The 15,649-nt window shown below is 45.4% G+C and overlaps 1 protein-coding gene across 7 annotated transcripts in view; it reads right to left on the bottom strand.

Moving 5' to 3' along the window:
• Positions 1–15,649, bottom strand: part of FBH1 (F-box DNA helicase 1) — a 48,919-nt gene that overhangs the window by 22,765 nt on the left and 10,505 nt on the right. For 5 of the 7 annotated variants that reach the window (XM_060659353.3, XM_078450487.2, XM_078450485.2 and 2 more), the window contains 11 exons: positions 14,288–14,443; positions 11,531–12,132; positions 9,069–9,199; positions 8,828–8,963; positions 7,363–7,553; positions 4,882–4,974; positions 4,443–4,537; positions 2,542–2,710; positions 1,602–1,824; positions 729–816; positions 558–644 (listed from right to left, as the gene is read on the bottom strand). In XM_060659353.3, the coding sequence (XP_060515336.2) occupies positions 558–644; positions 729–816; positions 1,602–1,824; positions 2,542–2,710; positions 4,443–4,537; positions 4,882–4,974; positions 7,363–7,553; positions 8,828–8,963; positions 9,069–9,199; positions 11,531–12,132; positions 14,288–14,443 (1,971 nt within the window). Of the gene's footprint in view, positions 1–557; positions 645–728; positions 817–1,601; positions 1,825–2,541; positions 2,711–4,442; positions 4,538–4,881; positions 4,975–7,362; positions 7,554–8,827; positions 8,964–9,068; positions 9,200–11,530; positions 12,133–14,287; positions 14,444–15,649 lie in introns of those variants that run through there. The other 2 variants (XM_078450486.2, XM_060659357.3) reach the window with 1 other exon arrangement.

Genomic DNA, 15,649 nt, shown 5'->3' with positions numbered 1-15,649 from the left:
GCGGGATACGCAGGCAATGCAAAGAAACAACTGTATCGTGGACAAGAGAAACCGTTTCTAATCCTAGGAATGCAGATTATTTTTAGTCCCGGATAAGTGATGGAGTCTAAGAAACCACATTGGCAAATAAAAAAAATGAGACAAATTGCCTTCTCTCTGATTATAACCCAAAGCTCAGAAAGGACCTACAAAGTCACACTGTTTTCTATCAGCCACTTGAAAACCACACAACGCAAACTTTCCACTCTGAGCTGACTGGCTGTGCCCACTCAGCAGGAGTCTAGGACCTGATCTCCTGATGACCTAGGCTTAGTCAACGTTTTAAGAATAACCAAAGCAAAACATTTACAGGAAAATAAATTTGCTCTCAGTGGGGGGAAGGACAAGTGCTGGAACCCAGAGTCAAATAATGAGGGATTTCCGCATGACTAAATTATCATCTGCTCCTCTTCTTTATGACAAATGAGAATCATCAACTTATTTCACATGTCCTCTTACATAATCGTGATGTTGTTTCTATGTGTTTGAGACTACTGATGTCCTGAATAGTTTATCACCTGGGGTACAGTCCTGGGCCTCATCCACAAAGATGGCGTCAAAAGAGGCAAGCAGAGGCTTGCTCAGCTGCCAGAGTTTCAAATAGCCTAAAAGAAGGGAGTAGCAGGAGTCAGAACCCGTAAGTGGAACAGTCACATTTAACAGATGTGGAGATCTGGGAACTGGCATACCATCGTGAGTCATTTGGTACGCCTCTTCTTTGCATTCCCCCAGCTTCCGCATGTTGTCCCAGAGTCGGCTTGCTTCAAGGACACCATTCTAGAAAGCAAGTGATATGGCAAGTCACGGGTTAAGACCCTCGAAAAGACACCTCCTGAAATCACTTTCATTCCCATATACAGAGGTCAGAGCAAAGGCACCATCACAGCACGGTGAGCGGCAGTCACCTAACCTCCCTCTGGCTCCACGATAGCCTTTGGACAATGTCAAGTGCAGAGATGAGTAAGAAGCTGGGGCCATACCAAGCCCAGTGACAGAACATCGCTCAAAGAGCACAAGATCTGCAGGGTTGGTGGGGGGGGGGGGGGGTGGGATAAAGAGCACAAGATCTGATGAACCAGAAAAAGCTGGACTAACTCTCTAGATTTATGACTGACCACTAAACCATACAAAGAATGGCTAATAATTAAAAAGACTATAATAAAAACGAGAAAAGTGATTCCCGATCTATAGATTCTACATTCAGCAGACCCACTCACTACAAGCTCTCATAAACCCTGGGAGGATGCCACTACAGCAGAGGGATCTGTCGTCACAGCAGAACCGTGACAAAGACCTGGTCCGGGCTCCCGTGTCCCTGTGTCTGGGTGGGTATAAACCTCATCTGGCAAATAAAGAGGACCAGTGTGAAGATAAGTCTGTGAGTGCGCTTCACAGAAGACACCGCACACCTCCTGGCTATCGAGGCAGGCCTGCAGTCTGACCCTCCACCTGGACTCCCTGCCAGCAGGTTCAAAGAAACGGAAGATAAGCAGAACACTGGATCATGTCAGCTCTGCTCATTTGTCCTAGACCCGTAATATGAAAAACAGTTAGATACTCACCAGCTTTTCACTCTGTTCAACCATGACTCTCTGTCCTTGGCTGTTCTTACACCAGATAGGCACGTGATCAATCGTCAGCTCTTCGTCAGCCGAGGCAAAGAAGTTTTCTAAAGTCTTACACACGAGCTTGGCCCTTATGAATCCACCTTTCCCTTCAGCAAGGACAGAATTGACCATGAAAGGGGTCAACTTGAAGAGATTCAATTTCTTCTTTAATTGGTACCTGGAATGCATACCCCAGATAAACAGTATTTGACTTTACTGGTAACATGGGATTTAGTGTCTCTCCACTACCCCAACCCCCTTCTCTACAGTGACACCACCTGGCCACCTGGAGTGTCACATATACATGAGGGGTAAAAGAAAAAAAAAAAAGTTAGAGAAGTTTAACAAGGTCCATGTAGGATTTGAAATGGCTTCACCAGGCTTTCAAAAATTCTCACAAAATAACCAGAAAGAGGGAGTGGCTCAAGGCAGACACTATTACTCCATGGTGTGGACCAGACTCCAAGAGGTCTGGGGGGACACTCGAAGCTCCCTGAAGCCTTCACGTCTGATGGTATGCTAGTTCAGAGGCCCCCAGGAGGCCTGGGCGGAGTGCACTTCAGCTGAGATGTCCCCCCTCCCTCAGCCAAGGGAAACATGTCAGTCAGGATGGTGAAAGTCTGCACTTCAGACAAGTCATTTTGACTTTCTGTGCCTCAGCTCCAGAAGAAGGAGGATGCTCACCTCAGTAAGACACTAGTCTTTGCAAACAATATATTTTTACAGGGTAAAAGTAGAAATCACTAATTATCTTTGTATTCCCTGCCTTTGAATGGAGAGAAAAGCATTAAATTTTCTTAGTGCTGTTGTATACAAGTTCATATGTAACCATGATGATCACAATGGGAAAAACAGGAATTAGACACAACAATGACGGTGGCGACGCCATGCTCACTTCCGCCCGACGTGTCCATAGGCCATGGAATGAAAGGTTTTGCAGATGACATTGCTGGGGAAGACTAGCTCGGCCTGCTTTGCGATGCTCTTGTTGAATGTCACATACAGAAACCTGCTCTCAGACCACTTCTCAGCATACTTGACCAGGGTAGAGGTCTTCCCGGTGCCTGGGGAAGCCAAGAGGAAAGGAGGTGACCCTCTGACCAGGAAAAACTGTTCCGAAGGATGTCCTAATCAAGTCTTATCCATGCTTACCTTGCCTCTTGCCTGACACCAGACAGTGACAAGTTTCTCAATACTGGTAAAAACTAAAAAGGGTGCAGTGCAAAGAGGAGTGGATTCTAAGCCAGACTGACCTGGGCTGGGATCATGGCTCTGGCAGGTTCTAGCCGAGCACCTGACCTCACTGACCGTCACTCTGCTCCTCAGCCATGTGTGGGCAACACTGACTATGTAGGGTCTGGCAGGATAAAGATAACCATCAAAGATAATCCCAGCCGAGAAGTTCAGGAAGAGTAGCTATTGCTGGCGTAGGCATCAGTAATGCGTCAACAGCAAGAGCACGCAAGAGAGATTCAAGGATGCTTCTGGCCCGTTCTGAGCTCTCTGGTGTGCCCTGCCTCTCCACCGTTCACTCAGTTATTCAGTTACCATTCACTTCACAAGTACCTATGAGCACCTACTGCATGATCAGCTGTATGCTAAACACTGGGAGTATGTTAAAAAAAAAAAAAAAAACATAAAGCAAGGTTCCTATATTATAATCTTGTTGGGAATACAATACTAACACAGTCGAAACAATTAGAACAAAATGAAAGTGTGACAACTCAGTAGACCAAAAAAGAATATAAATTTGGAAACAAAAAAATCTCACCTATAAAAGAAAAAAAGAGTAACTCTTTCCCTACCTAACAGGGCTACTGTGAAGATTAATGACACAGTGTGGAAGTATCTATAAAATGTCTGTGTTGGCTATACTTCTTATATAATCAGGTACCAAATAGTTAATACACATGATCAGTTGCTGTAAGAGTTCAGAGATCACGTAGGACTCAAATGGCTAAAGAAGGCTCCATCAGGAAGAAACGAAAATGACAGAGTCAAACACAGCAAAGAAGGGGGTGGGGGGGGGAGCGAAGGGGAGGGGAAAAAGCATGTTCTGAGGAAGAAACAGATCCAGCTTTGAATTCTACCTCCTCCACTTATTTATTTAACCTGGGGCAAGTCATTTTAATTTTTCTGAGCTTCAAATCCTTATCTATAAAACACAGATAACTAACCAGCCTTATGGAACATTGTTAGGATTCAGCACAGTGCCAGGCATTTGATGAATGGTTGCTGTTGTTTACAGTAGGATATTTAGACAGAAAAGCAGCAGGAAGGAATCTCAGGTAGAGAAAACAATATGGGCGAAGGTTCAGACAAAAGAATAACCAAGTACTTTAGGAGACTGTAAGTACAATTAATTGACTGAGGCAAGAAAATGACAGACAGCGTATTTAGGAATGTAGGTTAGAATCAAATGGTCAGGGAAGCTCTTAGACTTTACCCTACAGAAATCAGGGAGCTACTGACACAGGACCTGCCACTCCATGAGCCATCAGTGACCGAGCATATACAATGACAAATGACGAGCTGGGTCAATCCTGGTGGTATCTATCCCACAAACTAATTCCTATGAACTATTTGTCCAACCTAGAACTCCAGTGTGGATGCTCCCTGGATTAAAAAAAAAAAAAAAAAAAGGCAAGCATTCCCTAACAGCTGCTTCTAAAAGTATTTAATTGTGGGAGTTGGATAAGAGAACGAGGGAAGAAATTCTGGCAGGTAACAGGGAAGGGGGTGTGGGGATAAGAGGCATGAACCTGACTGTAGTCCACGACTGGCGAGCTCCCTTACCTGCAAATGCCATAATCTTTACCACCTGGAGGGGTTCCATCTTGTGGTTCAGAATCAGCTGTTGTTCCTGTGTGAGCTGGATGGTTGTTTTCTTGCTATAATCATTACAGAAATTAGAAAAATAGAAAGGAATTTAAAAGACCAGGTGACGGACCGTCACAAAGCAAACCGGCAAATCGGAGAAACAAAATTAACCAAACAAAAGGCCTTCCCCTTGGGGTGATAAAAATGCTCCAAAGCTAGCTTATGATGTTGGTTGCACACTCAGTAAATTTACTGAAAGTCACTGAATTGTACAATTAAAACGGGTGAGTTTTATGTAATGTAAATTATACCTCAAGGAAGCTGTTAAGACAAAACACCTCTCCTCCTTAAGAAAGAATCGAGACTAGAAAACACACACACACACACACACACACACACACCCCTATACACATACCCTGGCCAAACCGATGGTTCCTCTTTAACTTCTGCGGCCTGAGTACAGGAATTCTCCTGAAGATACAGGCAATAGAAAATGTTGTAGTGAATCCTAATAGGGAAAAAGCAGATTTAGAGATTTTCAAATTAAGTCACAATCTATATCTTGTTTTCCACAGATGTATTTAGATTCCTTACTATTTCTCAAAAGAAATACCTACCACCATTTTATGGAAATAAAAATAAAAACTAAAAATAAAACACTTTAAATATACCTAGAACTGACCAAAACACTCGGAAAGCACAACTCAGGAAAGATGCCTGGCTCCAGTGTGTAATGGCAAAGGAGAGAGACCAGGACATGTTCTTTGGGGAACAAGTCACTAGCTATGACCCTAAGAGACAACTCAACACAAAAGCAGTAAGAACCAGCTGAAAACAAATGTAAATTCTACTCCCAGCAGTGAGATTCTTGTTCAGAATCAATTTAACATCATCTTATCTTTCTGAGACTCCTTTGCTCTGCTCTCTGCTTCTTGTAAGGTGATCACTGGTAGAGAAGCATGAAGAACATTCTATCTTTTAAGGGCCCAAAGGAAGGGTGCTACACAGATAACAAGATATGATTACCAACGACTGAAAACAAAACGGCCTCCAAGTCACCACAAGGGGCCAAAGATGACACAGGGCACCTGCTAGAGGCCACTCCAAAGTCTATGTTCACACCGACCCCAGACTTCTCTCCCTCCATCACCAGCTGCCCACATTTAGTGCACCGCTCCCTGCACCCAGAGTGAGAAGTGATCTCCAAGCAACAAACCTCTTTAATAACATGACACGTCAGTCTCCAGTATTATTATCTCCCAGGTAAAGCAGGACGAAATACAGAAACACAACAAAATTCAACACATCACACCCTCCATCCCTTATCTCTGTCCTTTTGAGCATGGAGGTAATTAGCAGGTTCGAATTTGCACTTGAGAACATGATTCACCATTTGTGTATTTGTCTCACCCAAATTAATCATTAAACTCCTTGAGGCACCTGGGTGGCTCATTCAGTTAGGCGTCTGACTTCAGCTCAGGTCATGATCTCACGGTTCGTGAGTTTTGAGCCCTGTGCCGGGCTCTGTGCTGGCAGCTCAGAGCCTGGATCCTGCTTCGGATTCTGCGTCTCCCTCTTTCTCTGCCCTTCCCCCATTCACACTCTCTCTCAAAAATGAATAAATGTTAAATTAAAAAAAAAAAATTATTAAACTCCTTGTCCCCTGGTGTGGGATACAACGTAAATTATGTTCAATGATGAAACTTAACTCAGAAACACAGCGTATACTCCGACATTTCTGGAGAATGAATGCTCCATCGACGGAGCCACAGCTCACAGGGCACCACCAGCCACGCCCATGGACTCCAGAGGAAGGAAATCCTCTCTGCACCTTCCGCTTTCCCAGGACAGGTGCATCATCACACCGCCTGTCTCTGGGTCGGTGATCAGGGCCCTCTGACCACTGCCCTTCACAGCTTGGGTTTCATCCTGACTTCTCACCATGGCCCACATCAGCTTCCCTCATCTGGCCACTGTCGGCCTCACATAACCATGTACTGGTGTCCTTATTACAGTCGTCCACACTAGACTGCGTCTGTTCCTTGTAGACACTAACTTCGTTCCCGTCTTTGGGCCCTGAAATGATCTACTCCTTCTGTTAAAACATTCTCCCCTCAAATCTTAATTCAAATGGCCCAGCCCCACCTTGGCCTTCAGGTTTCCATTCAAACGTTACTTCCTCAGAGAAGCTTTTCCTCACCCCACGTAACGCAGTGTTCCCCGCCTCCTTTGCCCGCCCCGCCCCCCCCCCCCCCCGGTCTTTTTCTTTGTACCACTTCCCACTCACTAAAATGTCCCTGTTGAACGCATCTACTTATGGTATCTGGCTCCCCTCCCTAGAACACACAGTCCACGGAGGCAATGATATTGGCTGACTCATTCCCAGTGGCATCCCGGACGCCTGAAAAACTAGCTGACATGCAGCAGGTGCTTAAAGTTTGCTGCGTCTCTCCAACCTGGCCTGTGTGCACCTGCCGGCAAGCAAAAGCAGGACGGTCGCTCGGGATCAACAACCCACGCACTAGAGGTGATCAGGCAGGCAAGACTCGGCCACGATTCTTACGTCCTGCCCCAATAGACAAACGGAGGAACCAAATCCTAATGCTTTCCTAGGAAAATCTGGCCACTCATGAACGAAGAATTCTTTTAGTGAGGGAACTTTCACCTGAGGCTTCTGGAGCCCTGACCGTCCACTTGCCTCAGTGCCATGTCCCACTCGAACAGCGCTTCCCATCGCAGAGCACCCTTCCCTGCCTCGCCACGCGGGACTCCCACACTCCCCTCCTTTCACGGCTACAGAAGCGGGAGCGGGAAGGCGTGCTCTTGGGCTGGAACCCGCAGCGAGCATGGGACCTCTCCCCGCGCCCCGGCCTCAGCTCTGCCTCCCATCGTTTACCGGTTGCTGATGTTGATCCCCTTCTCCCTCATGGCATAGAGAAGCACGGCGATACAGTACAGGGTCTCCGTGATGTCTGGCATGGTCACGGTGGAGCCGGGCCGCCTGAGGCAGAAGAGCAGCTGCTGGATGTCATTCACACTGCTAGAGAGGAGCACGATGGCCGCCACCAGAGCCCACACGTTGACACCCTGCGAGGGGAGGGGAGAAAAGACCCAGAACACAATTACTAAAACCACGGCACACAACCAGTGAGGAAAGCCGAGCCTGGGGTTTGGCTGCCATCTCGAATGGCCCGAACTGAGTGCAGACTTCCCACACGGCATTTGGGGAACCATGGGAACCTTTTCTTTCACCCTAGACTCCTTTCTTCTCACCACTTTTGGATCTGAGTTCTTAGTTTTCTCTAGTTAGGAAACATTACTAAAGGACCTAACGTAGGACCTTGCATACTTGCATAGAGAGGACGCTCTCACCTCCCCACCATTCCTGGCCCAGCCAGTACAAGCTCTCAGGTCCACAGAGACTCAACAGGGTCCAAGCAAGCACATATGACATGGGTACCCGCTTGGGAAGCACCACGGAGCAGAGACACAAAAGGAGACGGCAATCTTTAGGGGAGAAAGTCAAGACTGACAACTCTCTGGCACTAAAACATTACTACTACTTACCTCGTGTTATTCTTTAATAATTATTACACTTTAAGTTAAATATTAAGTAAATGATTGACAATGAATCATGATGGACACGGCATGCCGTAAGGATCTAAGAAAATGTTCACCAACACGGAAACGATCAACCCTAGACGTGGGTCTTTCTCATTCTTATCTCGCCACACATCTCTTCACTCCAGCCAGCCCGAGAAAGAAATCTCACTCCACCATCACCAGCAATCACTTCAGCAAAGCCAGAAATGCACACGGCTGGATCTCCACCCATCTGCTGGTTGCAGAATACAGGCTGAGGTTGCACGTAGCTTCCGAGAGAAAATTTAAGAATTCCTGATCTAGATAAGGAGCCACAGGACTGAGTCAGGAAACTGAAGACCATTTCTAGCTTCCCACTGACTCATGAGCGTCTGTAGTCAGAACCTTAATTTCTCTGGTCCTTTCAAATAACCCAGTTGTTGGCAATGAACGGGCTACCTTGTAAAGAAATCCTTATTAGCCACAGCTTTCAGAGGCCAGATGACCACTTTCTGTTGAAGATTCTTCACCAGGATGGGAAATCAGATCAATGCTCTTAAAATTCCTTCATCATTCCAAAATGACGAATCTATAACAACGTGGTCTGTTATTTCCATAATGGGACCAATGAAAAGACTGAGGTTTCAAAGCAGAGATCAAAGAAAGATTCTGAAAATAAATCTAGAATGATCTTCAGCCAAACCCAATCACCAATACACTTCTTCCAGCGAGAAAAGGCGCTGCGTTCGCCAGCAACTCCCCACAGCCACTTCACTTACCGCAGCAGCCGCGTGGAGATCGGGGAGGTGCTGACGCACGCAGGCCTCTGCCTCAGGGAGCAGGAGGTGATCCCTCAGACTCCACAACGCCCGTCCGGGATCCACGCTTGGGGAGCACTTAGTGGTGGCTGTATAGCTGTACGACATTCACAGCAGAGTCGGTGAGGAAGGTGACCCTCGGCGCTAACGCATGGGAAAGGACTTCAGAGACGGCCTTCTTCCCAGAATACAAGCAACTCACCGGATGAGGTTGAGCACACACAAGTCCGACTCCTTCTCTATACCGGAGTTCAACAGGATGCCATCCACTTTGCTCACGGCTTGCTCTTCATTCATCAGGTATCGGTAATACAGCTTCTTCCAAGGAATGAACTGAATAGTTTAAAAAAATCCAAAATAACACGCAGGCAATGGCTACAAGACAGCAGACGAAGCCACACACATATAAACAACCTTCTAACACTTGAAAAGCACTTAGAGCTCACAATTCAAAAGCTGGGCAGGTAGGGTCGAAACATTATGCACGTTTTGGTTGGAAACCAGGAGAACTGGGCCCTGGTTTCAGTTCCAACACCAACTTGATAATAGAATCCAGGGAAAGCTGATGCTTCAATTTCCCTTATCAGGACACTAGTACCTCTGAGTTTTAGAGAAGACCAAATAATATGAGAACCATGGCTGTACTAGTATCAGACAAAAATAGAGTCTACGTCAAACACTACTCTGAGAGAAAGAAGGGGATTACATTAAGATAAAAGGGCCAATTCACCAGGAAGATAAAACAATCATAAATATATATGTGCCAAATATCAGAGCTCCTAAATATAGGAAACATAGACAGCAACATAATAGTCATAGAGATTTCAATACCCCACTCTGCAAAAGGAACAGAACAATCTCAGAGCTTGGAGCCTACTTCGGATTCTGTGTCTCCCTCTCTCTCTGCCCCTCCCCTGCTTGAGCTCTTTCTCTCTCTCAAAAATAAAGAAACATTAAGAAATAAAATAAATGCCTTTAAAAAAAGAGAGAGAGATTCCAATAGCTGAATCAGAAATGAGGGAGGGGACATTACAAGTGACATCACAGACATCAAAGGGCACGAACAATTGCACATCGATGAATTGGACAATCAAGAAGAAATGACAACCTAGCAAGGCTGACTCATGAAGACACAGAAAATCTCCATAGACTAATAATAAGTGACTGAGTCAGTCACCAAAGACCCCCAACAAATAAAAAGCCCAGGACCAGATGGCTTTGCTGGAGAATTCTCCTGAGCATTAATTCTTTTAGAAGAATTAGTATCCTTTCTTCTCAAACACTCCAAAAAAACTGAAGAGGAGGGAGGACTTCCAAACGTATTCTATCAGGCCGCCATCACCTTATACGAAAGCCAGAGAAAGTGTGAGCCACAAAAACGAAAGCTGTTACAGAAAACCGGAAATAAACACATCATGTCATTGTTAGCAATGATAAAAACAGCATCAGTCTGATATTTCATGAGGTGAGCGTAAGCCAGGATATCTTTCCCCAAATCTTCCCGAGCAGAATGGACAAAGCCCTCGCTTATCCCCATCTGTGACTCTTCAGTATGCGCTGGAGACATCTCAATTTAGTGGGTAGAAATACTGGGACATAAAACAGAGTTCCCATCTAAAGGTGGAAAGACCAAAAACAAGTGGGGGGGGGGGGGGGGGCAGAAAGACAGTTCTCAGAAAGGAGACAAGACCTCAAGCAAAGAATGAAGCAAGGGCGACATGAAATTTCCACCCAGATCTTGCATGCTTAGAAGGAAAACGTACTAAGTCTGGATATGTGCATCTCTCACTAAATGCCTAAATTTCCAAACTTCGCTACATTTGAAGGCAGAGTTCATCTTCATTTCTGTGGTTTATCCGCACTGCTAGTCTAAGGGACGTATAAGCCAAACAAAACATACTCCCAGCCCTCAGGTTTGCCCTTGAACCTGCACCTGGGACGGAAGAAGGGTACCTAAAGCCCAAGCAGAAGGGCAGGACGAAGTGAGCAGCAGGAAGTCTCTTCTGAGAGCACGGGCTGCCCGCTGTATCAGCCTCAAAAGGGACACCGGGGTGATTCCGCGCAAGACTCATTTATGAATCACCTACCGTGTGTAAAATACCATGGGCACGGTACAGAATGCAAAAACAAACAGGACCAGAGCCTCCCATCCATGAGCCAACAATGCAAACGGAAGAGGAAGGTTTTCTAAAACATAATACAGATGAGATAAGCCTCAGACAGAGGGAGAGACTGCTACAGAAACACAAGGAAGAGAAAGTACGAGATTTCCATTTCACTTTCCAAGGAGTGAAGCCTCAAAGACGTCAGACCTCGAAGGCGTAAGACGCGAACAAAGACAGGAGGGGCCCTTTCCACGGGTGGGGGTGGGGAAGCGGCTGGACCACCCAGTAAAGGGTGAGGAATATGCAGTCGACACTCACGATGCAGAAAGCTACTTGGGGAGAGAACACAGGCCTATGTTGAGAACCGAGCAAGGAGGCTGCGAACACATAGGACAAACAAGGAAAGCCTTAAAAGCCCCCCGGGAATCTGGATGTTATTCTGCAGGCAAACAGAAACCACCATTTCTGAGGCGGCACAAAGATCGGAGGTACACATTAGGTGGAACTAATCCGCGTGTTTTCAGAGAAGACCTCAGAGAGCCACGCGTGCTATACGTACCAGCGGATCGCTGATGATCTCCCTCCAGAAGTGGCACACTAAGCTCACGTTCCAGTAGAGATCTTCCACAGGGAGGAAAGCAAAGATGTGCCTCAGGACCTCACTGGGCAGGCTGCCCATGTGGCTCTGGGGTTCCTGGCAAGGCAAGGTCCCCAGGAGCCCATAGTAAGAGTCAGGAATGGGGTCAGGACCGACGTCTTCCACTTCCTGGCTGGGTTCTCCGGACTCCGCAGAGGGCCGGGACACAAAGTCCTCTGCTTCCTGCCTGGCTTCCCGGGGTCTTGGGCATGACAGGAGCGAACGATGCCGTGGCGTTTTCTTAGAAGCCCCGTCCCACTGACTGGTCCCTGTTGCCGGATTCCTCTCGTCCTCAAAGGACCGGGACCGCTTCCTCGCAGGCAGCGCGGACCCTGACGAGCCCAGTCTGGCTTCTCCATCACCTTCTCGAGGCAGGGCACAGTTGCTCTCCGCGGCAAAGATCATTTCCCCCTCCGAGTCCTTAGAGGTGTCCTGGCCCACAGAATTGCTTTTGGCCATGTCATTGGTGCGCCGCTGCTGGCCAGCTAGGAGGAATTCAGTGCCGTACCTTCGACATCCTTGACCTGTATGGAAACCCAAACAGGATGAACAAGAAATGGACAGTGACCGCCGACCCACTGTGGACCCAAACGAGACCGGCTACTTTTTAATTAACGTGTATTAACACAGAGAAGAGAGGAGGATAGATTTAGGTCGAGTGATTACATACATGGCTTAATTGAAAAAATATTTCCATGTGGCTCTATCATATAGTCAGACACGTACACAGAAAGAGACAAAGGCCAGTCTCTGGCTGGTCTGAGGACCACATTCCACCTCGCAGTATGTACAAACTGAACACCTGAATGGACAGACAAAAAGTCAACAGCTGCTCACGTGGACACACCCACTAACAAAAACTCACTTCTCCTGGCTCGCTCTTACAACAGAAAATCTAAGTTTGCATGAGTAGAAAAGGCTTCACGTTATTAGGAGTCAGGAAAACCTACTCTTTTGACTCAGTTAAAATCCCTTTATGTTTTTTTCTTCCTGTGAAGCGAACATATTAATTTATCTTAAAATAAAAAGAAGGGAGTCAATATCCTTTTCATATTATCAGAGCGGTACCTAACCTAGTCCATGCATTTATTCGATAAGTATGTATGCAGCACCTGTGATTCTGAGACAAATAGAAAGTGACACATGAAGATAAAAAAAAAAAAAAAAAAAAAAAAAGGAAAGAAAGGGGTGCATAGGTGGCTCAGTCGGTTGGGTATCTGACTTCGGCTTGGGTCATGATCTCATGGTTTGTGAGTTCAAGCCCCATGTCAGGCTCTGTGCTGGCAACTCAGAGCCTGGAGTCTGCTTGGGATTCTGTGTCTCTGACTCTCTCTGCCCCTCCCCGACTCACGCTGTCTCTCTCAAAAAATAAATAAACATTAAAAAAAAAAAGTGAACCATGGAATATACAGTCCCTGACCTCCCAGATTTTTAGGCACTTAAGGGAGTCCAAATGGTGATTTCACACATCACCGATGTATTTTAAACCCTCAGCAATATATACAACAAAATACAGGATTCCTTCCTGAAATGGCTGTAGCCAGAATTCTTACTTTGGAAAATAAGAGAGTGGAACAAAACTAGATTTAGCCTTAACAGAATTTACAGAATTTAATATTTTCTACGTTAGGTGAAAAAAAAGTATAACTGATTCTGGGGCAATCTGATAGAAACCCAGAGTTTAAAGTCGATAGGTCTGGGTTAAATCCCGGTATTTTCCAATTGTGGGATTCAATCACACCAATATCTGGAGAGACTGCCACATGCTGAGTGCTAAAACTCTGCACGGAAACATAGACATGATAATGAAGTCTTTGTCAGCGAAGAACTCACAACACAGAGAAGCTGACTGAATATACACAAAACAAACAAAAGATCACCACTGGGTTTAAACTGCCTCATTAGTTGGTTACGGCAGTTCCAAAAGTGATAAACAACATCAGACAATATTTAAAGATGACTAGGTAAGATCTGAGTTGGATTCTGAAGTTAAATACATCAAAGGGAAATAATGCAATCAGGATTACACTAACAGGTATTAGTAACAAAAGTAGGGTTTCGTTTGGCATAAAGAGGGGTGATAAGAAAACCAAACTACCAGAAGTAGAACTTGCATGTAATTAATAAGTATTGGGTGATGGCCAAGTCTGAGCCTGCGTCCAGGATGGTAACAGGGGAACATTTCGCTGCAGTGGCATGACAGAAAATGGTACTCAAGAATATTAACTTGACGACGTATTTTCCAGTTGATTTGGAATAAAACCTAACGGCATGGAGACAGGTTACTGCAGCAGCCCGGGGACAAGGGGACAAAGGGTACAGCCTACCATGAAAGCACTAGGTGAGGGGACCTTCTGGAGAATACTAATGGCCCCAGCAGACTTACTGACGGACTACTGAAAGTCAGGAAATCGCAGTGGTTTGACGCTGATGCACGTCTTCTGCCACGCTGTGATTAAGCAAGCTAACGGAATTCATTCAGCCACGTTTTCCTGGGGCTTTTACCAACCATATATAGTGGATGGAATTTTCACGGAAACTCACAAATAATGAAAAACGTGTCAAACTATTGCAACGGGACTACAAAATAACAGCAGGGATATTTACAAACACCAGGAGATACTCAAAGTCCACACACGCTACAGATTCTGAAATGGGAGGTATTTTGGGAAGACATACCCCTAGTCCCTCTTTTTGTTCTGGGTCTAGGATAGAGACCGTGGTTCGGGTCTCTGTTGGTCCATCTTTGACCGAAGGGCTGGGTCACAGCCAAGTGACTCCGAGCCAAATGTTGGCAGTCGATGGCTGTAAGATGCTTCCGTTTAAACCGTCTCACTGTTTTGTACCAACAGGCAGAAAAAATGGGACACTCGTTAGTTATCACCAACTCTACAAGCTAGCCAGCAAATTATACCTAACTTCCAGAACCACAGTCACTGTGGACCACCCCAGCCAGCCCTCTCCTTCGTCCCTATATTCCCATCAACTTTCAGTCATTTTACAGTTTTCTTAGCATTTCTTCCTTAGAATTTAAGGAAGAACCCAAAAATAAGATCCTAAAATGATTCTTTTTATTTATTATACCTTCTGAAAGCCCTGCTCATGAACTGTTTATTCAAAAGGAATTTACCACTAATGGATAAATTGAGATCTGGCATCTTTTCCTTGACTTCAGCCAGGCCATTGATGTTCCCATAATAACCATAAATATTTCAGAGTTGGCTACACCTTTGCAAAAATAAACTCATTTGTCATCCCCTGTGCATACTAGCTTCTCTGAGTCCCAGAAGCAGAACTAATGAAACAGTCACTGTAAATTCCTTGAGGGGACCACGATGTATGCCTCTCCGCCCCCAGAGCATGTCAGTATTGGCGTTGATGTAGAAGACAGGAGCAAAGCCCCCAAGTAGAAGAGAATCGGATACACTCTGGAGGATCTGCAGAGGAGGAAATTTCATACCCTCCCTTAGCAACGCATCACAGCACCAACTGTGTCTCAGGGGTATTGACATTAGTAGCTTTACATTAATCGTTTCCCATCAGGATATTATTTTCATGTTTAGCCAAGACTTCATGCTTCTGTATCTGTTAACACATAGAAGATCTAACTACCTCCTTATGGCATTAGATAGAATAGTTAGACTACTGTTCAGCATTTTGATTAGTTACATTTAAAAAGAAAGAAAAAGGGGAGAGAAAAGACAGGAATAGATAGGACAGAATTAAAGTTGTCCTTTCCAGAAGATGGTCAAGAAAGAAGAAAAGCGGTTTTCACACGTCCTAAAAATACTCATGTAAATCATAGTGTCAAATGCCAGAAGCTCACTCAACGTTTAAGCATGAAAATGTCTAAAACCAAGTCACTGAGGAGTATAACTATAGCACAATTTGTTTGTTTTTTTTATCGTTAATCCCCCTTGGCCCTTAACTTCTTCAGAAATGATCCTTCCAAATTTCAGTTCATTCTTTGAAGGCTTAACAGAAGTTTAAAAAAAAAAAAAAAATCTTGGGCAACCCCTATCAAAATGACACCAGCATTCT

Source organism: Panthera onca, chromosome B4, assembly GCF_046562875.1.
Source record: "Panthera onca isolate mPanOnc1 chromosome B4, mPanOnc1 haplotype 2, whole genome shotgun sequence".
Taxonomy (NCBI): Eukaryota; Metazoa; Chordata; class Mammalia; order Carnivora; family Felidae; genus Panthera; species Panthera onca.
Note: the sequence above shows the minus strand (reverse complement) of the source record. Positions and strands in the feature narration are given on the sequence as shown.